This window comes from Nilaparvata lugens, chromosome 2 (assembly GCF_014356525.2).
Source record: "Nilaparvata lugens isolate BPH chromosome 2, ASM1435652v1, whole genome shotgun sequence".
Taxonomy (NCBI): domain Eukaryota; kingdom Metazoa; phylum Arthropoda; class Insecta; order Hemiptera; family Delphacidae; genus Nilaparvata; species Nilaparvata lugens.
In genome coordinates this window covers 9804225-9829482 of record NC_052505.1, presented here as the reverse complement: position 1 = coordinate 9829482, position 25258 = coordinate 9804225, and the positions used below count along the sequence as shown (strand labels likewise).

Below are 25258 nucleotides of genomic sequence, written 5' to 3'. Positions count from 1 at the left end.
TGGCCTTGTAAGAGAAACATAGCTTTGAATATGGAAATCGACCATTTTTTGTGTATTGGAATATGGTGTACACTCAGCAATAAATTATCCATTTTTCAACAGAATTTGTCTTATGATGCATGATTTATGGACCACCTTGACGAGCCGAGAAGAATGAAGTGTAGTACGATTGAATCTGAACATTGTGTCAAAAGTTATACCGTAAGTGTTTGAAATTTTGATCCTTGAGGTGTCCTTATGCGCGCCTCTCAACTAGGAAATACTGAAATGAAGTGCATCTAACGGGTGATTCTCATAGAACATAAATAAAATAAAGCAAATCAAATAAAATTTGTTCATCAAAAACAATAAATTACATTACAAATTAGAATACAATAACAATTATTAATACAATTAAAACAAGTTCTATGCATTGAATAATTTCTTAATAGGCAAATATAATTTGAATAAATATACATCCCACAATGAATTATGTGTTTTGGGTTATAAGTTATTTGTTGCTTGTTGCATGTTAATTACTATTTACAACCTTCCTTCACTGATATGGGATTAAAGTTTTTTATATTGAAATTAGTAAAATTTCAAAATATAATATAATATTAAAATTCAAATTTATAATACAAACAAAATTAAGAAATCAGTAGATAAATATTAATGTTCTATTAAGGATAACAATAAGAAAGTTAATTTTCAGAAAAATGAAAATCTACTAAAGGAAAAGAATGAAGAATAAATAGTTTCAATATTTACAGTCTAACTAAATTTTCACAATTTTCTACTCTAACATCAACTAACCAGGAAAATGAACTTTTCTTGAACCTGAGTCTATTGAATTCTTTCCGAATGTAACTTGGTATTGAATTGTAAATTTTTTGGTCCTAAATATATGTAGTTTCTTTGCCCAAATGTAGTGTTCATCCTTGGTACTATTAAATACGTGATTCTCTGCCTTGTTTGATGGTTATGATCTGCCAATCTTATGTGTTCGTTGTTTCTCCTCATTCGCGTGATGATAGCCTGGATGTAGAGTTGTCTTACACTCAGTACTTTACTGTCCTTGAAAAAAATGTTCGTGGGGAATTGATTCTTCTTGAAGCCTATTATTTTTAGTATTTGTTTTTGAAGTTTATAGAGAGTTTCAACATATATAAAACTCATAGCTCCCCAGATAATTATGACGATATAATCTCATGAACTTAATGTGAGGGCAATTTAGTTGGTGATGGTGGTTGAAGCTGAAAATTAGGTGTTTTTTACATTACAAGGAGCATTGTTGTCAGGTTTACCTGGAAATCTATATGAGATAGAGCGCTCTACCTGATCTCAGATTGTAGAGCACAAAAATACGCCCAGAGGGATTTTGAATTATACATCTAAATGGTAACGATCGGAAGATATTGTTGATAAAAAAACTAAAATTCATCAGAATTGATTTTTCCTTCAAATTTTACTCATTTTTGAAAAATTATAACTCAGTAGCCTACTCTTTGGAGATAGAGAGTTCAGAATGATCTCATTCTATGCAGAATTTTATAATATAGAAGAAGGCGAGAGCATTTTCCTGTCGGATTACTGGATTTGGCAGAAATAGTTGAAAACTGAAAAATTAACCGAAAATACAAGATTTTTGGGCCAAGCTGTTTCCTAGCACAAGGAAATTTTGCATGAAGAAATTGGTTCTGGACTTCTTTCATTTATACAAATACTTTTTTTAATCAGAACTACACTATAAATTGCAAGCACCAATGTATGTAGTGACTGGACTATATAATGGGACTATTTGCATTTTTATAAGAATGATTTAGATTTAAAATGGTGGAATGAACTTTATGAGTAGGAAAGTAAGTTTTTAATTGGAATAGGAACCCCAAATATTCTTGTAACATGAATATTAAGCCAATTCCATAATTCTTACCAACTCTGTATAAGTTACTATTGTAGCCTTCACAAACCTTTGACTTCTTGCCAATCTATTGCTTTTCCAGCCCCAGCACCAATGCGTAATATTACTGTATCTTCACCTTCACAATGAATTTCACTGAAAACTGTAATCATAGAGCAATTATTAATGTGATGTCTATTTTCCAATACTTTCATTCTTACAATTGTTTGAATATTTATTTTATTTATTGACAATCACGAATCATTATTGCAATATAATATGATATTGGGAAAAGACAACAGGCATACCCAAAAATTATGCTGGAAATGCAATGAAACAATTTAAGTTTCCATGAACTTAATCTTGTTTCACATTGTTCATACTTATTCAACTGTTCTCTTTGTCGACTATTCTTCGCATACATTATATCCTTTTTTATTAATGAGCATAATTTTAGAAGCCACAAATACATATCATTCTATACCATTGCAGAATATAATCCTCACTGCCAGAAATTAAGTCAAAACTCGATGAATTTATTATTTACATATTACAGAAGAAGAGAGTGAATCACCCGGTGACGATTGTCCTGATTATTTGCAGTGCATGGCGATGTATTTGTTAGCACTAGAAAATATGTTGAGTTGTTATGAATTTAATAGAAGTAGTAGGCCTATAATGATAAATATTGAATAATCTCCATATCGCATCATTCCTTCCATATACTATATTTTGAATATTCATCTATTGTGATATCTTTGTTATAAAGTCAGCCATTTGATCAACATTGGTGTTTCTATCCTTGTCGGTCATTAGACAAAAAAGATAGCTCTATCCTTTTCTAGCTCCACAACGTTGCCAGATTGGTTTTTAACCATATAGAAATATTAGTAATCATCAAAATATCAAATCTCAATTATGCAAATTCATTATTATTTAATAATTGAGGAATATGTTTTTTTGATTAATAAAATATAATTGATTATTATCAACAAGAATAAACAATTGAAATTATATCGGATATATATGCCGGGAAAGCTATATCTACTTTCTACTATAGAATGCAGTGGTAACGCAAAGAATCGGCATCTTTTCCACTGACCTCAGCACTTCACTATAGTGATAAACTACGAAGGCTTAATTAGACCAACTCCTAGTTTGTAAGAGCCTGCATACTTTGATATGGCGGAAAGGTGTGGCTCATTCATCAATTGGGCTAGTCAGTCGGGTCGAGCGAGGTTTGTTACCACTGTCGGAAAAAATGGCTTTTGAAAAGGGCCAAGTTTGTTGCTGGTGGCCCTGAAAAGGGACCAAGATTGTTGCTGGTGGCCCTAAAAGGGACCAAGGCAGGCTAGATGTTCAGTAGTCGTCGACTGGCGCAATACCACGCCGCGCGAGGGTCCTGGGCAGGTCCGTCTGGTGCGAGAGCAGGCCGGCAGGGGCTCAAGTCAATGGTTCGCCGTCTCCACTCTGGTTTACCCGGGCTACGGAGAGGGCTGACCGGGTGATCTACTAGCCAGAGGTTGTGCCGAATCTCCGCCAGGAGGACCTCCTCGACCACTTCCTCATTTAGAAGGGGCCTTCAGTCAAACCCCAGGCAGGCAGGGTCATAGGCTTCCGCTGCACACACTCCAATGTCGGTTCGGCACCCAACCCGCGCATCCAGAACCGCGTGCCAGTTGTTAGGCTGGGGCGCTAAGTCTTGGGGCGCAGCTGGCGCGGCGGTGTACAGCCTCAGCCTCTCCTCCACCTGGCGAAGCCGACGTAGGGCCCTCCTCTTCTGGATTCGGCGGCCGGCTCGGTTCCTCCTAGGCATCGGCTGGGTAGTAGACAAGGAAGACACCTCAGGTTACGGTTAGTCTCGCCATGGTTCCCTCATTGGCCTGCTCGCTGCTCTGCTCCTGGTCTCGGTATTGGTCTCGGCTGGTAGTGGTCTCTGGTAGTGGTCTCGGCTGGTGGTCTCTTCTGGCTCTTCAGTGGAAGGCTGCTAGTGAGCAAGTGCTATCGAGGGTAGCTGAGTAGCCCCCTTTTATTCACAGTCCCCGAGTTCACCTGTGCTGCTATTGGCCGGCGGTGCTCGGCCAATAGAAATGCAGGAACGGGTGGCGGCGACTGAGGCGCACCCTGGTGGCGGGTGGGTCAACCACTCATTTGGTTGATGCATGGCGTGGGGAGCAGAGCAGAGCGGCAGGCTGAAAGGTAGCGAACGCGAGGGAGGTATCAATTCCCCCCCACCGTTTGAGGTAGCCACGGCGAGAATTTATTGATTGCAAAAAACAAGATACAATGTTTACAAAATATACAAAAGTGCCATTGGGCGATAATTTTACAGAAGTGAGACCAGATGGGTCTCCCCCAACAGGTGGGTTGTGGTCAATAATTACAGAAATAAGACCAGAAGGGTCTCCCCCAACAGGTGGGTTGTGGTCAATAATTACAGAAATAAGACCAGAAGGGTCTCCCCCAACAGGTGGGTTGTTATTCCAAGAGATGTTGCTGGTCGGTGGTTGGAGCCGGGCGTAGTTGAGTCTCGTACACCTTGATGGTCTCATTGTCACGGGTGATCCAGTAGACATCTCCTTGGTTGTGGGCGACCGTATATGGTCCCTTCCATCTGGGTGCTAGGCCCGCGTGGAATTTCTGAGCCTTGTTTGAGAGTTGATGTTTCCATGTGAGCACCTGGTCACCGATCTGGTAACGAGGCTGTGTCTCGGCTATCGGGTCTCCCTTCCTATTGAGATAATTTTCTTGGTTCAACACGGCTTCACGTTGGATTGCGGTTAGCGTGTGTAGACACTGGTTAATATGGTCTTTGTGCGGTTTGAGTTGATTTTCGGGCCAGTGGCTCCATTCCCCTGGCCATGGAAGGGTTTGGCCAAACAGGATTTGACTGGGGCTGTATCTTGTTGCCGTGTTCTGTCGATTTCGCAGGGTGAATAGCACGGATGGTTGTTGGTTCTCCCATTCTTGGTGTTGTTCTTGTAGGCGGATCCGTAGTCCCTTCTTGAGTTCCTGGTTCCTTCTCTTGGTAGGGTTGGCTCGGGGGTGATGAATTGGTGTGGTGTAGTGTGAGACTCCCCATTTGAGGCAGAGTTCGTTCCATAGTTTCCCCGTAAACTGAGTGCCATTGTCGGAGAGTAGGATTTTTGGGTATCCCCATCTGGGAAACAGGTGCGTATCCATCGTGCGGCCAATCGTGTTGGCGTTGCCGTGAGGCAGCAGGTAGGCTTCTATCCACCTGGAGAAAGAATCAGTGATGACCAATATGAATCGATTTCTTTGCTTGCAGAGTGGGTAGGGGCCCATCAGATCGAGACATATGGTTTCCCATGGTCCAGTAGACCGTCGTGGTCGTTGCGTAGGTTCGTGATTGCGGTTGTACGCTTTTGAGCAGCTACACAGCAGGCAATTTTGTACATACGCGGTTATCTGCGCCTTCATACGGGGCCAAGTGTAGTATGTAGCGATGTTTCGGTAGGTTTCGGCGTAGCCTGGATGTCCCATTAGATCATCATCGTGATAGCGGAAAAGTAGCCGGGTGCGAAAGTTGGGCGGTATGACTATTCGCCAACCGTCGCGTGTCTTCTTCTCCCAGAGTCGGTTGTGTAGGCGGTAACTGGTGAGGAATACTTGATCAGTTCCCGGTCGATCCTCCTACGGTCGGGGTTCGATCTCCATCCATCGTTGCACCTGCGTGTTGATCTCGTCTTCTGTGGCCTGTGCTTTCCGAATCTCTTCTAACAGTTCAGTTTCGGTGGCAATGCTTGCTAGCGTAGCGGGTTCACTGGTGACTGGCAGGATGTCGGGAGGCATGGTTTGTTCTAGTTGTTGACTGGTCTCCTCAACTTTTTCGTTGTCGGGTTGCTGTGACAGTGCGTCGGCGAACTGATTCTCTTTACCCGGGCAGTGTTCTAGGGTGAAGTCAAATTCTTGTAGGAGCAGGGCCCATCGAGTGAGTTTGGTGCGGCTGTCCTTTGCAGTTTGTAACTAGGTAATCACCTTATTGTCGGTACGGAGTATGAATGGCCTGCCTTCCAGGTAAGGGCGATATCGCTTTATTGCCCAAACGACCGCAAGGCACTCTTGTTCGTTACTGTGATACAATTGTTCTGTGTGGTTCAGCTTGGCACTGGCGTATGCTATCACCTTACAGTCATTGTTGATTTCTTGGTATAGGACAGCCCCTATACCGACCTTGCTGGCGTCTGTCTGTAGGATGAAGGTCTTGGAGAAATCTGGTCGACAGAGTGGTTGGATGTTTGCAGTCAATGCTTGTAGGCGACGGAAAGCTGTCTCTTCTGTTGGTGACCATTTCCATCGCATCTTCGTGCTAAGTAGCTCAGACAGAGGCGCACAAACGTCAGCGGCGTTGGGTAAAAATTCTCGTAGCCAGCCGACTACTCCGAGAAATTCTCGCAGTTTCTTTCTGGTGGTGGGTGGTTGGGCAGAAGTCACAGCTAGGATAGCCTGCGGTTTTGCTTGGTTGCCCTCGGAGGTGATTATGTGACCGAGGTATTCAAGTTGCTTGCGGCCGATCTGGCATTTTGCTGCTGAGACAGAGAGATTGTATAGATTTAACCGTTCAAACACTTAGGCTAAGTGGAGTAAGTGTTCTTCCCAGGTATCCGAGTACACAATGATGTCGTCGAGATAAGCGTAGCAGAACTTGTCGACGTATCCACTCAGTACCTTGTTCATCATGGATTGGAAGCAGCTGGGTGCATTTCGTAGGCCGAAAGGCATGACCTTAAATTGTAGCTTTTCGCCGTAGGGAGTGGTGAAGGCCGTGTAAGGTCGAGACTGGGGTGCGAGTGGTACCTGCCAGTATCCCATCCGTAGGTTGAGTGAGCTGAATATTTTTGAAGTTCCCAGGCTTCAAATGACGTCCTGTAGGGTCATCTGTGGTGCCGTGGCTGGAATGGTGATGGAATTCAGCCATCGGTAATCGATGCAGAACTGTGATGTGCCGTCCTTCTTGGGGACAACGACGATTGGAGAGTTGTAAGGCGAATCACTGGCTTCTACCAGGTTGCGTTCCTTGAGGGCAGCAACTTCAGACTCGATAATTTGCAGTTTCTCCTGTGAGTATCAGTAAGGCCGCTGGCTGCGTATTTCTGAGCTGTTGAGTTGAATTGTCATGGTGGCGGCCGTGGTGATGGAGGGTGGCATCTGCTCCATGAACAATTTTGCGTGTTGTTGCAGTAATACTGTTAACCGTCAGTGCTGGTCGCTGGGCGTGTCTTCTAGTAACTTGTCAACCAGGTGAGTGTCCATCTCTACTGAGACTGGTGGTTGCGCTATCCAGAAGATTGTATCTCGCTGCGTCTTGCCGTAGATTAGCCTGTCTTGATCAAAGTCAAGCACTGCCTTATTCTCCCGAAACCATGGTCGTCCCAAGATGATGTCTTTGCATAGGTCAGGTAGACCTAAGAAGGGGATATTTTGAATGTGCTGTTGGATCTGGAGTTCCAGATGTCCTTGTATGGCCGTTTCACAGCTAGTGGGACGGTTGGCCAGCAGTACAGGTAGCTCCAGCGGTTGGATCCGTGTACCATGGTCGAGGTGGGCAGCTCTCACAAAGTTGTGCGTTGTGGCTGAATCAAGTAGAGCGTGTAGTTGTTTACCCGCGAGGATGACAGGGATCCGGGGTAGAGTCTGTCTGTCTATCTGGATCACGGCTAGGTTCGGTGCTTGGCTGGGCGGAGGGCTGGTGATGTGGTTGTTGACTACTGGGGCGGCAGTGTTGGTGACCTTGTCGGTGACTGCGGCCAGGGCAGTGTTGGTGACCTGGTGGCTGACTGCGGCTGGGGCAGTGTTGGTGACCGGCTGGTTGACGGCGGCTGGGTCAGTGTTGGTGACCTGGTGGCTGACTGCGGCTGGGGCAGTGTTGGTTACCTGGTGGCTGAATGCGGCTGGGTCAGCGTTGGTGACCTGGTGGCTGAATGCGGCTGGGTCAGCGTTGGTGACCTGGTCGTCGACTGCGGCAAGGGCAGTGTTGGTGACTCCGTCCATGACAGCGATCCCGGTAGGTGTTGGATGCGTGTGGGTCACAGTTGCATGTTCCTCCCCAGGCTGGTGGTCGATGACGCGCTCATTGTCAGCTGGTGATGCTGTCCTCTTGCGGGCCAGTAGAGGCGCGGCTGCTGGGTGCTGTGGAGAGTCTGTCAGCCGGGAAGAGCAAGGGGTCTTCAGTGACATTGGAAGGAGACTTAGTGACACTAGCAGGGTCTACGGTAGCGTGACGGGTAGGCGATCGATCCGTTGTGAGTGAGACGGTCATGAGTGACGGCTGGGTGGTTGACGCACAAGGGTGTGCTGGACGCGGTTGCTGTTGTGAGACGGTGACCCGGGTGACGACTGGTACTGGGTCATTCTTGATAGCCCGTAGAGGTGCAGCTGCTAGGTACCATGGAGAGTCTCCGTCAGCCGAGAAGAGCGAGGGGTCTTCGGTGACATTGGAAGGAGACTTGGTGACGCTGGCAGGATCCACGGTGGCGTGACCAAGGAATGACTGGCTGGCTGGTTCGGTGACGGTTATTGCTTGTAGTTGGGGTGGTGACCTGCGAGGCTGGCGCTGCAGGTCTTGCACCTCATCGTTAGTGTAGAGGACTCCTACTTCCCGTGCTGGAGGGGTGGAGTCCAAGTCTCTCCAGTATCGCCGTTTTCCTGCCGTTTCTTCGCGAGTTCTGGGCAGTCGCGATAAAAATGCTTGGCCGGGCAGTAATGACACTGAGGAAGCTGGTTGTAGTTGAACCTTGGCGGCGGCTCTCGATGGGGTGGCCCTGCGGGTGCCGTAGGTTGAGGTGACTTATATTTTGGTCGACTGTTGAGGTCGGTTTCCAGGTCGTTGGCGATCATGATCAGCTCTTCATAGTTCGTGGGACGAGCAGCTCGAACTAGGGTGCGAAGATCGGAACTCAGCTGACCGATGAGCAGGGCAATCACCTCGTCTTCAGCCAGGTTGGTTCCTAAGCGCTGCTGTAGTTGGAGCTTCTGACGGATGAATCGCTCCACTGGCTGGTTCGGTTTGTGGGTGGTGCCATAAAATTCCGTGTGAGCGGCTGCGATTTTATGGGATCCCAAGAAACGGGCCTGAAGTCGGTCACGGAACTGTTCCCAGGTGGTGACAAATTCTCCATAGTCTCTTCACCAGGCGGCGGCGTCGTCTTGTAGTTGCGCTTTTAGAAGCATGACCCAGGTATAGCTGGGAATGTGGTGACCCTGTAGCAGCTCGGTGCTCTGTGGCATGAAGGTGATGGGGTCTTCATGGAGCTTGCCGCGGAAGAACGGTAGCAGGGTCGCTATGCTGGTCAGCTGGCTGAGGTTGCCGGTGTAGCTGACGGCTGGAGCCGGTAAGTTGGACATGTTGCTGGTTGCGGTAGTGGCGTGACTAGAGGTTGACGGTGGAGCAGGCAGGTTGACGGTCAGCGCGCTGGGTTGCAGGGTGGTTGGTCGAGCGGGCTCGCTGGTGAAGGCGGGTGGCTGCGTTGCCCCGGTTTCGCTGGTGGAAGCGGGCGGCTGCGTCGTGCTGCTGTCGGTTTGACCGGTGGTCTGTGCAGGCCAGCCGGCGAATGTAGACTTTGTGTGCTGGCTGGTTGACTGCATCGAATCTTTGGTGGTCGTATCTCCACTGTCTCCAGCTCCGGTTCTAGTCGCTACCATGTTCAGGTGTTATGTGCGCCACTGGGAAATTGCCTGTTCCCAGACAGGTATTCTGAATTGAAAGATTCAGAGACACATTTTGTTGAAAGAAAATGAGTTTGAATTTTTTGTGTGAAAAATTCAAGACATACATTTGGATGAAAAATTTAAGACATACATTTAGTTGAAAATTTAAGTTGACATTTTGTTTGAAAAAAAAGTTTTGACAGTGGTAACAGGTTACTGTATCTCCATACAGTGAGTGGCCCCACGTTGGCAGGTGCCAATAATTGATATGGCAGAAGGTGTGGCTCGTTCATCAATCGGGCTAGTCAGTCGGGTCGAGCAAGGGGTTTGTTACCACTGTCGGAAAAAATGGCTTCTGGTGGCCCTGAAAATGGCCAAGTTTGTTGCTGGTGGACCTGAAAAGGGACCAAGATTGTTGCTGGTGGCCCTAAAAGGGACCAAGGCAGGCTAGATGTTTAGTAGTCGTCGACTGGCGCGATACCACGCAGCACGAGGGTCCCGGGCAGGTCCGTCTGGTGCGAGAGCAGGCCGGCAGGTGCTTAAGTCAGTGGTTCGCCGTCTCCACTCTGGTTTGCCCAGGCTACGGAGAGGGCTGACCGGGTGATCTACTAGCCAGAGGTCATGCCGAATCTCCGCCGGGAGGACCTCCTCGACCACTTCCTCGTTTAGAAGGGGCCTTCGGTCAAACCCCGGGCAGGCAGGGTCATAGGCTTCCACTGCACACACTCCGATGTCGGTTCGGCACCCAACCCGCGCATCCAGAACCGCGTGCCAGTTGTTAGGCTGGGGCGCTAAGTCTTGGGGCGCAGCTGGCGTGGTGGTGTACAGCCTCAGCCTCTCCTCCACCTGGCGAAGCCGACGTAGGGCCCTCCTCTTCTGGATTCGGCGGCCGGCTCAGTTCCTCCTAGGCATCGGCTGGGTAGTAGACAAGTAAGACACCTCAGGTTGCGGTTAGTCTCGCCGTGGTTCCCTCATTGGCCTGCTCGCTGCTCGGCTCCTGGTCTCGGTAGTGGTCTCGGCTGGTAGTGGTCTCTGGTAGTGGTCTCGGCTGGTGGTCTCTTCTGGCTCTTCAGTGGAAGTCTGCTAGTGAGCAAGTGCTATCGAGGGTAGCTGAGTAGCCCCCTTTTATTCACAGTCCCTGAGTTCACCTGCGCTGCTATTGGCCGGCGGTGCTCGGCAAATAGAAACGCAGGAATGGGTGGCAGCGACTGAGGCTTTCCCTGGTTGCGGGTGGGTCAACCACTCATTTGGTTGATGCATGGCGTGGGGAGCAGAGCAGAGCGGCAGGCTGAAAGGTAGCGAACGCGAGGGAGGTATCAACTTACGTTTGAATGAGGTGGTGGATCCTCCAAATGGCATATATGACATATCCGATGAACCTTCTACCGCATTGTCCGCACCATTATACCCAAATTCCATTTGTCCTAAAAAAAATGTGTAATAAATTAACCGGGGTGAGAAATATATAACTAAACTTTTACTACTAACTTTATAATAATATAGGCTGTATAGATCTAGATATAATAATGTAGTTGAGAATGCAATTAGAAATTATTATCCAAGTATCCTTAAAAATGTACGAATATAGGGACAAAGTTGGAATAAAAACTATGTATGGTACCTAATGCACAAAAGTGTAAATATTTGCTGTGGAATAATACAACATATTCTCATCACAAGAGGAGATTATTGACCGAGCGCATGAGGTCAATGTTTTAACTCGGATTTTCTTTTGTCTGTTTGTATGCAACGCATTTATGGCCAAACGCATCGATAGAATTTTATGAGATTTGGCAGGAGTATTCCTTTTTTAACTGCGCGTCGATGTATACACAAGGTTTTCTGACATTTTGCACTTTAAGGATGATAAATGAAAGGAAAAGGAATTTTCTCCATACTCCGATATCACTATATATATCATCTACTCTGAAGATAGGATTAATTAGATTATAGAATTATTCATAATCAATCAGCTGACAAATGGATTATTCATTGCATGCATTACTCAAATGTCTGGAGAAGCCGGTCAAAAGGTGAGACCAGATACTTGTGGATGAGAAAACTGCATGAGGTCTACTGTTCACAGAACTACTAGTATTAGTACGGTATCTTTTTCATGTAAAATATTAGTGTTGTCATTTAAAGCTGAACCATCCGCATACATTATTGGACTGATGAGAAGATCCCTCTAGTAATTCGCTGCGGGGGTGGGCAGAAAGCCAACTGCGCACGCCTGATTCATGTATTCCCAATTATTATAAAATTACGGCATGCTGGCTGGTTGACTCAAAAAACAAAAATACAACCCAGCTGTATGATCAAAAGCTATTGCTATGCATAGTAACGTTTTGATCCTGTGGAAGGGGTAAATTGGACCAGGGATCAAGTTATGAGTCTGGGACTGTAGCCTACATCAAATGACTTTCGCAAATCTCACTGATATTTTCAATTAAAAAAAAAACAAAATGAAAATAAATAATATGGTTCTCCAATTTAAAAGGTAGTTTAGGTGATAAGTAACTATGTGAATGTTCTATTCACTATAAAAAAATAGTAGAGGGAACTTAAGAGTTTAGACGGGTTTTTTTTGCCCGAAAACCTCCTCCCCCTCTCCCCCCCTCGTCCATCCCGCCACCCTTCCCCCGCCCACAGGGTGGGGGGTGAAAATAGATTTACCCTTCCCCTTGTCCAGTGGTGATGAGGGGGATGAAGAGAGAGAGATATATCTTTCTCTCTCTCTCTTTCTAAAAATAGATTTCCTTTCCCCTTGTCCAGTGGAGATGAGAGGGATGAAAAGAGAGAGATATATATCTTACTCTCTCGAATAGATTTCCCCTTCCCCTTGTCCAGTGATGATGGGGGGATGAAGAAAGTGAGGGAAAAAATAATTTCCCTTTGAGGGGGGAAAAATTCCCTAATGCTATACTGACAGATTGAAGTGAATCCTTCTCTCTATATCTATTGCTATACTGACAGATCGAAGTGGATCCTTCTCTCTACATGTATGCTGACAGATTGGAGTGAATCCTTATCTCTACATCTAATGCTATACTGACAGATTAAAGTGAATCCTTCTCTCTACATCTATCGCTGACAGATTGAAGTGAATTGAGAAATTCCCTATCACTCTACATCTAATGCTATACTGACAGATTAAAGTGAATCCTTCTCTCTACATCTATACTGACAGATTAAAGTGAATCCTTCTCTCCACATCTATACTGTCATATTAAAGTGAATCCAGAGAGAGGTCAATGACTCTCTCTACATCTATTGCTTAATAATCTATTGCTATACTGTCAGATTAAAGTGAATCTCTACAATAATCTGAGTTCTATAATGGGCCATATTATGCTTGGTTTCCAACTGACAGTCAAGAGTTCAATCAAACTGTTTATGAATGTGTAAAAAATTGAGCTCTTTTGCTGTACAAACATCCCAGTCGTTATTGTTTAAGTGTTTTCTCCGACAATATGTAAGTATAATTGGAATGAGCTAGCATATCTGAAAATACTTACATATTCTCAGACCTATTTCACTTGGGCAAAATAGTACTCAACGCCTATAGTTACCATGAAACTGTCTTAGGAAGATACGATTTCCGCTCACATTCAATTCCCATGAACGAGAATTAAAACTTCTGATGTTATCCTCATTCAAAACCACTGAATATTCTTTCGGCAACTCAATAGTGTGTTTAAAGTCGCCTTCACTATCAACATTGATAATTTTAAGGTGAATTTCGCCATTATCGGCAAATGTTACCTTTGTTAGCACAAACCAATCATAAGGATAAAATTCAAAACCCCCATCGACTAGTGGATTTGCTTCTACAGAGAACTCGTTGAAACTTCTCCAATCGAGATAGTTAAACATCATGTGTGAACTTCTCGGCTCGAGTGTTTAGACTGAAGTGATGCATGCGCCCGCTCCTGTGCGTGGCTGCTACACTCCCCTTGTTCAGACAAATGACACGTGCGCTACACTCCCTGTGAGGTCCCCTTCTACAGATAACACCGAGATCATAATAACTCCTGCATCGAAAAACTGTTACATTCAATCATAGACACATGAAAAAAATGTCTAGACTGATTTATCGTGTTGAAGTGACATGTGTTAGCAAGAAAACCGTTAAAGTTCACTATGCTTCAAATTTCTCTCTCACATAATATGTCAAGTGTTATCCTTTTACAAGATTTCATGTTTTCGGGGTCAATACGACCCCTTTGTACTGTGCTAAACCCATTTTTTCTGTAATAATTTTGGCTACCTGATTTTCTGTAAGGTTATGTTGTTTAGCCTCTATCCAGTTCATATTAAAGCTCACGCGTGCGTATCCGCTCACGATATCGTAAGCCATCCTGTGGATGGATAAATTAAGATAATCTATGAATGCAGCCGAACACTGCAGTCTCATAACAGAGCCCTCTTCTGAATTTTTAATTGCCTCAGCTATTTCATCATGAACGCTTTTCACAGCAACTTCCATCTCGTTTTTCTTAATAAAATCTCCTATATCATTTTTAGTTGCATACTTTTCTGCAATTTGATTAATCAGAATAGCAATAGCATCTTTTGTAATGAATTGTTCAATACCATCCATAATATTAGCTTTTATTGCACTCGCCATTTCAGATAATCGTTTTTCAAACTCTTCCTTTATTAATGAAGAACTAGTCAATTTCTGCAAAGTAGATTCTAAATATTGCTTATCAATTGGTGATGGGTGTGTTTCATTTACTTTAGTAAAAATTTCTGTACTAAGCTGTTTTAATTTAGTATTGAGATAGTTTCTGTCCAACACCTCCAAATTCTTAATTTTATCTGATATGGCTTTTAATTTCTCATCTAAATAAGCTTTATCAACTTTATTGTTGTTAATACTGTTCAACTGGGATGAAAAGCTGTATGTTGAAGTTTTCACTTCTCCTAGAGCAGATTCTAAAGTTAGAGTTCTCTCTGCAATAACTTTATCGATATTGGCGCTAAAATTTTGTAATGAACTTAGAATATGTTCTCTTTCAATTATGCTCACTCCGATATTCTTGGTATTTTCTGAAACGAGTTTGGTTATTTGCAAATCCAAATAAAATTTCACAGCTTCGCTGATTCCTTGTTGATTTATCGATTTGATTATTTTCTGTGTTATCGAGTCAATATCGCATGTGAGATTAGCACCACCACCACCACTGCCAGCACTAGGTGTATCAATCCGACCGAATCGATGCAGAGTCATCATAACACTAAACAAGAGGTTTTGCTTCTTTTAGCTCTTCAATTATAGAGGCGATCTCAACATCATGTCCAGTGTTGCCAGAAGCTTTTGAGGAATAGAGTAAATTTAATCTTTCCACTAATTCATCAAAATTATCAAAGTATTGATAAATTCTATCATGAGAATTTTTTTTTGCAAATTTCAATAAACCCCATCCCTTCTTCTTACTAATTTTTTTACTGGGAAATAACTTCTGAATCATTTGCGATTTAATTCCCTGATTTCGTTTAACATCTTCAATCTAAATGTATGCCTGTAAGTGTTAAGATTTTTTTATACTTATCCAGATCTCTCTGATTATAAAGATTCGAATTCGGTCTTGAACTGAATAATAACTCAAGTAGACCATGTGTTAAACGAAATCTTTTATTATAAATATCTATATAACCGTTATCGAATATTACTTGCTGATTTCCAATATAATACACGTCATCTTTAGAATTGTATGAAATTCCATAACTAATTGAATTATTCAATTTTTCCGCATGAAACGTTTTTAGATATTGTGACAGCACATCATCGTTTTTACTAGAACCAAGTAAACTGTTTTCAAATTTAGTTGAGCTTAAAAGATTGCCTGTTGAACTCCCATAGCTTTTATCATAACTCGACTGCTCATCATCAATCTCCATGCTCTCTTCTTCTTCCTCTTTTACCTCTTCCTTTTTTGGTTTTACCATAATTAGAGTGAAAACTAGATTTGTTTTTTCCCAGTTCAATTATGGGCTCTGTCAACGGTGAGAGCGTTTTCCTATTGTATTCCTCCGATCGTTTTTCAAAATTAACTAAGCTTTTATGCTTGTCGCTGATTACTTTTCTCAATTTCTTAATCTTTTCGATTAAACCAACGTTCTTTCTTTTCAGTTTTCTGCTGCTGCGTGTTTTAGACAACATGACTGCACAAAGAATTAATCTCTACTGAACGGTAAGAAATGTATCAAGCGAATCTCGGTACTTGCCGCTATTAATTCCACACTCGGTCATAATAGTTACAAAATTATGAGGTTTACGATTCCAAACTTTATGACAAAGTTTAGTGGAATCTTTATAAGAAATACCTCCTCCAACATGATCTCTGTGAATTAATTTCAGACTCAATAAATCTTGAAGATTATAATCATATTTGCATTGTCCCTAGTGAAATGTTTCTGTGTAGCTCCATAACTCTGAATTAAATATGCAGTGTCAATATTACGATGTCGTCCCATAGTAAAATATTCTCTTATTTGAGGTACATGATTAAGTTGTAAGTCGTCAAATATAACTAAAGAATATTCTGATATTTTGTTTGGATGAGGTATGGATTCAGAATTGTTGTTTATATGAAATTCAATATCTTTCATTTTTGAAAAGACTTTTCTCAAAAACAAGTACTTATCTTGATACTCGCTCTTCATATGCAAGTATATAGTTTTAAATCTCATCCCATTCTTTGAAAAAATTAAATTAAATAGCAAATTGGTCTTGCCACAGCCTGAAGAGCCTATTATAAGGATCCTTGCATTATGAGCTAACAACTTACCATTTTTACACCATGTTGGCATTTCTTTCTGTCTTATAACTTTGTCGAAATTAACTATCGGGATATTACTCATGTTAGACACGTGTACAGCATGTGATCTGATAAGGAACTAATCATTTTTCGTAAGTTATCAGGGAGGAGGAGGAGGAGGAGGAGGAGGGTGTGCGCTAGACACCACATGGCTGTGTATAGCTTATCACATCGAGATGCAAGCGACAGGTGCTTGCTCTCCCCTTTCACAGCGGTGCACTGATAAAAGTTTCTCACTTCAATATATCGTTCCCTCTCTCTCCCGCACCCTCTTCACGAGAATGCATGTGTTCCCCCTTATCTAAGCCTTAGCTAATTACAAAAATGAAACTGAGAAGCATTTTTGATAAAGACGTATTATATTTACACCAAATCTTTGTCATATTTACACTGAATGGGATGTATTACAATGTGATATGAATGGAATATATTACAATGTGATATAGATTATTTTTCATCTAATAGTTGACTTCTACTAATATAACTAGGCGTTGAAAATCCAATCCACTTAACAAGCAATCCTTTTTTGTCATGCTTTAATATCTTTTCAATCGGATATACTTGTCTCTCCGATTTGTTTAATTCTGTTTTTTTAATTTCTTCTCCGTAAAACCTACCACTAATTACTTCTCCATTTAGATCTCGCAAGCTATACGTTACAGGTTGAGAAGGAAATATAGAATGAATTACAAAATACTCTGCGCTCCAATTTATGTTATAAGATTTATCGAAAAGAACCCTTTTCTTTGAGATTCGTACAACATCTCCTAGCTTGAATTTTGGTTTTGAATTTTTCAATTTATATTGTCTATTGAATGCAGAATTCAAAGACATTAAAACACGATCACGATCTTTTTTCCTCACATCTTTAGGTTTCATTCTAATTGAAGTGTGCATTGTTGCATTATAATCGCGAACCAAACTGTCTAGCTGTGATATCCAGTTTTTGGTTCCACGTTCAGTTAAATATCTATAAATTTTTGCTTTAATTGTTCTATTAAACCTTTCAACTATGGAGGCTTTCTTATCGCTAAAAACATGATAATGTTTAATACTGTATCTATCTAATAACGCTTTAACTTTTGAATTAAAGAATTCTGTTCCCTGATCTGATTGAAACAACTTAACTCCCTTATTTTTAGAAATAATTGGCTCGAGTGCATCAAATACAGATTGACTTGACTTGTCTTTTAATGGTACACAATATGGGAATTTTGAAAAACAATTAATAACAGCTAAGATATACCTATAACCTTTATTAAAACGTGATAAACTGCTCATCTCAATGAGATCGGCTTGAAGCAAGTCTTTTTCACTTTTTAACTCATATTTGCAAGTGGGATAGTTAACGCGTGGTACACTATAAAGTTCTAATGCTATCTTAGATCTAATAATATTCATATTTACAACACGAAATCAAAATTAGTGGTGTTGGATGATCGTCACGGGACATACTGACCAATCAGTTCAGAGCGTTGTTGGCACTCTATAATGTCCAAAAGGTAAAGTGTCTACACCGTTCTCAGCAATATATCTCTTATCATCATAAGGACTCAAACAGATTTTTGCACATTCAATCTGATACATGGTGTGATTATAGGACCTCATCATATTAGATTTTTCAATGTGTTCACAATGTTCAATCAGCGATTTCTTATATAAATTAAAATTAAGTTTTCTACATTTCACCTTCTCGCCTATAAAAGTGTAAATCCACCTAACGGTACACGATGGTTCGACCGAATAGAGGCACACCGAAGAATGAGGTCAATGCTCCGAAGCCAGCTATTTCTGGAGCATTGTCCGAAGAGACCCTCCTCATTATTCGACAGCAAATCGAAGAGTCTGTCCACAGTGCTGTATCAATGGCTGTGAAATCTATTTTCGAGGAACTTCAGGCATTGAAGGAGGAGAACAAACAGCTGCACGATAGAATTCGTGAGCTGGAGGTGTCTTGTCACCTGAAGGTCGACGACCTCGAGCAATATGGGCGCCGACATTCTATACGTATTTTTGGGATCCCGGAGAGTGACAAAGAAGACACGGACCTGCTGGCGCTCGATGTCTTTAACAAGAAGCTGAACGTGCCCGTGACTTTGGCGGATGTCAACCGCTCGCATCGCGTTGGAAGGCGTCAACCACCTCAACAAGGGCAAGCTAAACCCAAGGACCGACCCATCATAGTTCGACTCTGCAGCTACCGGACCAGGAAGATGATCTTCGACGCTAAGAGGAAGCTGAAGGGTTCCGGCGTCACCATTCGCGAGGATCTGACTGCGGAGCGCCTCAAGATCCTCAACGCTGCGGCCGACCGTCATGGGCATAGGAATGTCTGGTCATCGGACGGGAGGATCAAGATCTCTATCGGCGAGGGAGGATCCAAGAGGGTCCACACAGTCGAGAGGATGACCGACCTTCAAAAAATAAAGGTAAATTAAATCATTTCAGGATTCGATTACTAAGGTGCCCTTCACTACAAAAATAGGAAATTCGTATTAAAACATTTCACAATAGATATACCTTGGCATTTTTCATGAGCTGGCTTTCTGTTCTATAAATGAATCTTTCCACTGCTATTTATGATTATGTATGAGGCAATTATTTCAAACTAAGGAGATCCACATTTGTTAATACTGATTAATAATTTATCTTGATATTAATTCCCAAAACTACGTTCAATGCATCAACTACTATACTCCAGAGGGTACTTAGAGAATCATTATCTCTATTCTTACTAATAATTATTACATCTCTTACCAAAATTATTTCCATAATTAATAATTTCGAAATGCTGAATTTCAAATAAATTGGATGATTAACATACGTTATAGATATGGATGTAATCTATAGGTAAAGATAGTAATCTCTTCTATATTAGGTGTATATAATGATATCTCCTACTGTTGCCACAGCTCGAGCAATAGAAGCAAATGTGTGAAGAATTATTGATAGAACGGAGGGGTGGGTAGTCTGTTCATATGCTTATATAGGGGCTGTGTTTCATTTAATGTTATCTTAGACATTCATCACTAAAATATTACAGTTCTCAATTTACTACTTTTATTGTTATTGCAACTCCCAATAGTTAATTATACTTCTAATACTATATAATATTTTCACACTTCACCGTTCAATCCTATTTAAAACTCATCTAAAATAATCTAGCACTTTCTCCATCGTCTCCTCTACTTCTTATTTTTCTTTCTAATTTCTCTTCTTGATCTTATATTTATAATGATTACTTGAATATTGTTGTTTGCGATGATGATTATTATTCTTTTCTATTCTTCTTCTTCTTCTTCGTCTTCTTCTTCTTCTTCTTCTTCTTCTTCCTCTTCTTCTCTTTCTTTTTCTTTTCTTCTTCTTTTCTTCTTCTTCTTCTCTCCTTGATTAATTCAAGATCACAATATTTCTAGAATGTTCTATTTCTTATTCTATAGTTCAGTTTCATAAGTTCTTCTCAATTTGTGCACATTCCTTCTTTCTCTTCTTTTCTTCCCCATTGTTATCATTATTTTCCCTGTGATTTTTTCACTAGCTATCCAGCATGTTCAAATGTTTATTTCTCTTTCTATACCTATTTATCTTCCTACCTTTTCTCTTTCTATCTGATTACCTTCTACTAGTATCCATATATTATATTATAATATCCATATATTTATCCATATAATATTCGATTCTTTCCCACATTGAATCATACTATTCCTCTTCAATTTTATGGGGATATTATTCATTATCAGTTGTATTATGTATCTTTTCTCAATTGATAACTTTCTTCAAAGATTTTTCGTTTTTCTGCTGGCTTTTTCTTCTCTTTTTCAGTTTTTACTGGATCCCATTTCGCTCTATCTCCACCATGAACACGATCTTCCACTACTGGATTCCATCTCTCTCTATCTCCACTTGGACTCGATTTTCCACCACTGGATTCCATCTCTCTCTGTCTCCACTTGGACTCGATCTTCCACTACTGGATTCCTTCTCGCTTACCTCCACTTGGACCCGATTCTTCCACTACTGGATACCTACTCGCTCTATCTCCACTTGGACCAGATCTCCCACTACCAGTTCTTCCTCAATCTTCGTCTTATTCACCATTAGGATTATTCATCACCGGAACTCCACACATCTACATCTTATTGTGTTTAGTGAATTTTGTTTTGAACTAGTGCTTTAAATAGTGAAGGGAGCCGAACTGTCAAGGCATGCTGAATGCACTCGAATCAAGAGACTTTTTCATTTAGGTTAAGTTTTATCAGTTTCATCCCCATTTTCCCCGTCATGTGTTGTTCTGAGGTCGGTTCACGATTGGTCTGCTGCTTCCATGATGCCTCTCACTGACACGTCAGCTCGCTCGCCCTCAAGTAGGTATGATTATTTCAATAATAGTAATAATGACGCAGGTATGTTTCTAGCAAATAAGCTCCACTCTTTCAAAAAACTTTTCAAGGCTGCTCACCTTAACGTACAATCCCTCAGTTGCCACATTGATGAACTCAGAGCAATCTTCCGTTTTCAGGACTTCAATATAATCGGAATTTCCGAATCATTTTTGAAGCCTAGTATTTCATCAAATTTTGTTGCATTGCCTGGATATAATCTTTTCCGGAATGATAGATTAAATAAAGCTTGTGGGGGTGTAGCAATTTATGTGAAAGAAGGTATCAAAACAAAAGTTTTAATCACATCTAAACAAGAGTATTGTTCCAGACCAGAGTTTATGCTACTTGAATTATCCTTATCTAGTACTGATAAATTACTCGTTGGTATCTGTTATCGCCCACCAAAAATAGGTCATTTCACAGACTTCGAAAGTGCCTTGCTTTCTCTTATGCCTTGTTATAACCGTATACTAGTTATGGGGGATATGAACACCGACTTGAACATGACAAATCGTAACTTTGACTACTTTCAACTGACTACAATTTTCCAATGCCTAAACATGACTATTTTACCTCTCGATCCAACTCATCATACTAATGAATCAGACACACTCATTGACCTTCTCATTGTTAGTGATCCCAATGAGGTTGTTCAAGCAGGCCAAATCTCAGTCCCAGCTATTTCTAGACATGATTTGATCTACTGTGTACTTTCCCATAAGATACCCAAGCCAGAACAGAAAATTATCACTTATAGAGACTTCAAAAACTTTGATGAAGCCGCCTTCCTGACTGATGTGGCTCAGACTCCATGGCATCAAATTGAAGCATTACCCTCAGTTGATGACATGGTCAAGACTTTCGAGAATTGGACTTTGACTTTGTATGACAAACATGCACCTTATGTGACAAGGAGGATTAATAGAAAACGACGAGTACCGTGGATGACTGAAGACATACTTAAGATGATGGGACGTAGAGACAAAGCACATAGAAAATTTAAAAAGACATTTGACTTGGACAGTTTGATAGAGTATAGGAGCCTTAGAAATAGGGTTAAACAGGAATTACGGAACTCAAAGATTAGGTACTTGAATTCGTTTATGACAAACAATAGACAAGACTCTAAATCACTTTGGCAGGGAATAAAAGAATTCGGGCTTGGCAAAGAGAAATCGAATCCACAAATTGACTTACCATTGAATAATATAAATGACCATTTCGTTTCACACTCTAACCAACGCGACGAAGTTGTCATTGCTAATCACATTGATGATCTTGAAGAGCAGGTTACAAACTTAGATTTACCAATCACTGATCAATTTCATTTCCATCCAATCTCAGAAGAAGACACTTTCAGAGCAATTCAACGTATTCATAGTAATGCTATGGGTGTAGACAAAATTCCTATTAAATTTATCAAGAAGATGTTATTTGCTGTTTTACCAACCATTACATACATTTTCAACAAGTCACTTGAAGAAGGCATTTTCCCTGAAAACTGGAAGTTTGCTCTGGTTCGCCCTCTGAATAAAGTTCCATCACCCAATAAAGTTGAGGATTTTAGACCAATCAGTATTTTACCTGCATTGTCCAAAGTGCTAGAAAGACTCATTCATGCTCAAGTTGTAAAATTTCTAGACAACAATAGTAAGCTTCATAACTTTCAATCAGGCTTTAGAAAATTCCATTCAACTGAGACAGCTCTGCTTCGTGTCACTGATGATATAAGGTTAGCTATGGACCAAAGAAAATGCACCATCCTCACCCTATTTGATTTTTCTAAAGCATTCGATACTGTTGATCATACAGTCCTTCTGAATAAGTTGGCTATTCTTGGTTTCAGTCACAACTTGTTAGTTTGGTTTAAATCCTATCTATTAGGTAGGAAACAATGTGTATCTGTCGGTGACAAAAAGTCAACTTGGAAAAACGTTATGCATGGAGTACCACAAGGTTCAATTTTAGGCCCTCTCCTCTTCACTTTGTATGCTAATGACCTTTCTTCCATTATCAAATTCTCCAGTTTCCATACTTATGCAGACGACCTTCAAATCTATTTAAGCTGTCCCATAACAAAAATTAATGAAACAGTTGGAATAATGAATCAGGATATCAATTCGATAGTGGAATGGACAAAGAAAAATGGCCTTAAGCTTAATCCCATCAAAACACAACCCATTATAATTGGATATTCTCGTCTTATAAACAATATTGACCTTGAATCGATTCACAAAATTAGTGTAGACGGTAATGACATTCCTTACTGTAGCTCAGTTAAAAATTTAGGCATTATTATGAATAATACTCTTGACTGGTCAGAACAAGTGAACAAAACTTGTAAAAAGGTATTCTCAGCCATGCATGCATTGAAGAAAATGCACGATATCCTCCCTAGAAACATTAAATTATTATTGGTTCAATCTCTCATCTTCCCACATTTAATGTATTGTAATTCTGTTCTTAACGATATGCAAGTCACTCTGAATGATAAACTACAGCGTTGCCAAAATTATTGTCTACGTTTCGTCTACTCTCTCCAACGCCATGATCATATCACCCCAGCCCACATTGCTAGTTCAACATTAACACTATTACCGAAACCCTATTTTTATAACGCCAACCGAAACCCTGGGCCTGTGAGACCACCATAGTAAAGTAATGCATTTTCCAGCGTTTTTGTTAAGTAATGTTCATAAATATTGCTCTAGAATACGCACAAGAATGTAGGATAGTAAAAACAATGCTTTTTATAAAAACTGTAATTTTATTTAATTATAAAAAACAAGAACATTATAAGAAGTTATTGTAGAATAAGAGACTAATACTTGAATCCTTGCTTGTACTGTATAAACAAAATCTGTTTTAACTTTGAACTTAAATTGAATAATTTCGTGTAATAAATGCAATAAAAATGGGTAAAATAAAATTAATAGCCAAACCCAATCTTAAAAGATACTAGAAATAACATATGGAAAACCGTACTCCAAACAACGTTAACCGAAACCCTGGGCTTCTCAGACCGGCACGTTTTTGACAATTCACCCGTCAAGGTCAAGACACTGAACGGAACTGAACAAACAATATGTCACCGAGTTGGGGAGGTGATTGAAGGAAGGTATTGGGGGGATGGGGCGTGACCGTTAAGCAGTGTTGCCAATATAGGTTAACAAAAATTCCCTTGGGCCTGTCAGACCGGGGTTTCGGTTAGAGTGTTAAAGCTTCCCGATCAGAGGCTTTTTCGAATAGTCAAGCTTGTTAGAGATATCTTGATATACGGTAATCCGAACTATTTTAAAGATGATTTCAAATTTGTCTCTGAAGGTAGGAGGATAGATGCTTCACATACTAGAACCGGAGAAAGTACTTTAAGGATACCCAATCATCGAACTACTATTTTCACAAAATCCTTCTTAGTCAGTGCCTGTCGTGCATGGAATGCACTTCCTGTTTCTATCAGGTCCATCGAGAGCCGAGCGAGCTTCATCCTAACTTTAAAAAAACATCTTTTGGAACAAATGACTGAAACTGTCCGGCCCTAGAACGATCACATGACATCCATCCCCCACCCATCCCACAAATACAAACCTTTAAACCATGTTATAGAACGAATTGTATATATATATATATATATATTATATAAACTCATGTTTATTTCAATTATCCACTGCATAATGCTGTATATTACTGAAAGTTGATAACCCTGATCTACTTTCAGCCTACTTCATTTTATTAATCAATTATTTGATCTACCTATATAATTATTTTACTCTATCAATTTTCTGTTTTTTTTTCTCTTTAATATTCATATTGATTAAAACTTTTACAATATTTCCATTAATAAATAAATCCTTAGTTTAAATAACGAAATTAACGTTTTGGTAGAGAGTTAGTGGGGAGGATATTTTTAATATTCTTTCCGAAGAATGGACATTGATATGTCCAAAGCTCCGCCAATTTATGTAGATGCATAACAATATGATTATTATCTATAGTTATTATATTACAAACTGCTTTTTCATATCATATACAGTTCAATAATTATTTTCTTAGTCTATATTATGTAAATTCATCTATAATTTTGCTGTATTGTAAGCTATTGTATATAAGTGTATAAGCCAGTATATATTGTAATCTACATAAATAAAGTACTCAATCAATCAATCATCATAAGGACTCAAACAGATTTTTGCACATTCAATCTGATACATGGTGTGATTATAGGACCTCATCATATTAGATTTTTCAATGTGTTCACAATGTTCAATCAGCGATTTCTTATATAAATTAAAATTAAGTTTTCTACATTTCACTCCGGTCTGTACACCCTTTGCTACACATTTATTTACAGGTTCTTCATTCTAGTTACATACTAAATAAGAGTAAACTTTTGATCGAAGCCCTACATATTTATGGACGGGTTTTGAGGCAGTCTCATCCTTGAACTTTCCTACAACTTTATTTCTCTCCATGGAAAAGCATGAGTGGTAAGGAGGGTA

General features: G+C 40.8%; 2 protein-coding genes across 5 annotated transcripts in view; both read right to left on the bottom strand.

Annotated features, from left to right (window-relative positions):
- LOC111053018 overlaps positions 1–25258 on the bottom strand; it is a 208421-nt gene that overhangs the window by 121009 nt on the left and 62154 nt on the right. The gene's annotated exons all lie outside the window — the stretch shown is intronic.
- Positions 1–25258, bottom strand: part of LOC111062239 — a 61077-nt gene that overhangs the window by 1247 nt on the left and 34572 nt on the right. For all 4 annotated transcript variants that reach the window (XM_039420508.1, XM_039420509.1, XM_039420507.1 and 1 more), the window contains exons 4-5: positions 10876–10974; positions 1953–2045 (exon numbers count right to left, since the gene is read on the bottom strand). In XM_039420508.1, the coding sequence (XP_039276442.1) occupies positions 1953–2045; positions 10876–10974 (192 nt within the window). The remainder of the gene's footprint in view (positions 1–1952; positions 2046–10875; positions 10975–25258) is intronic.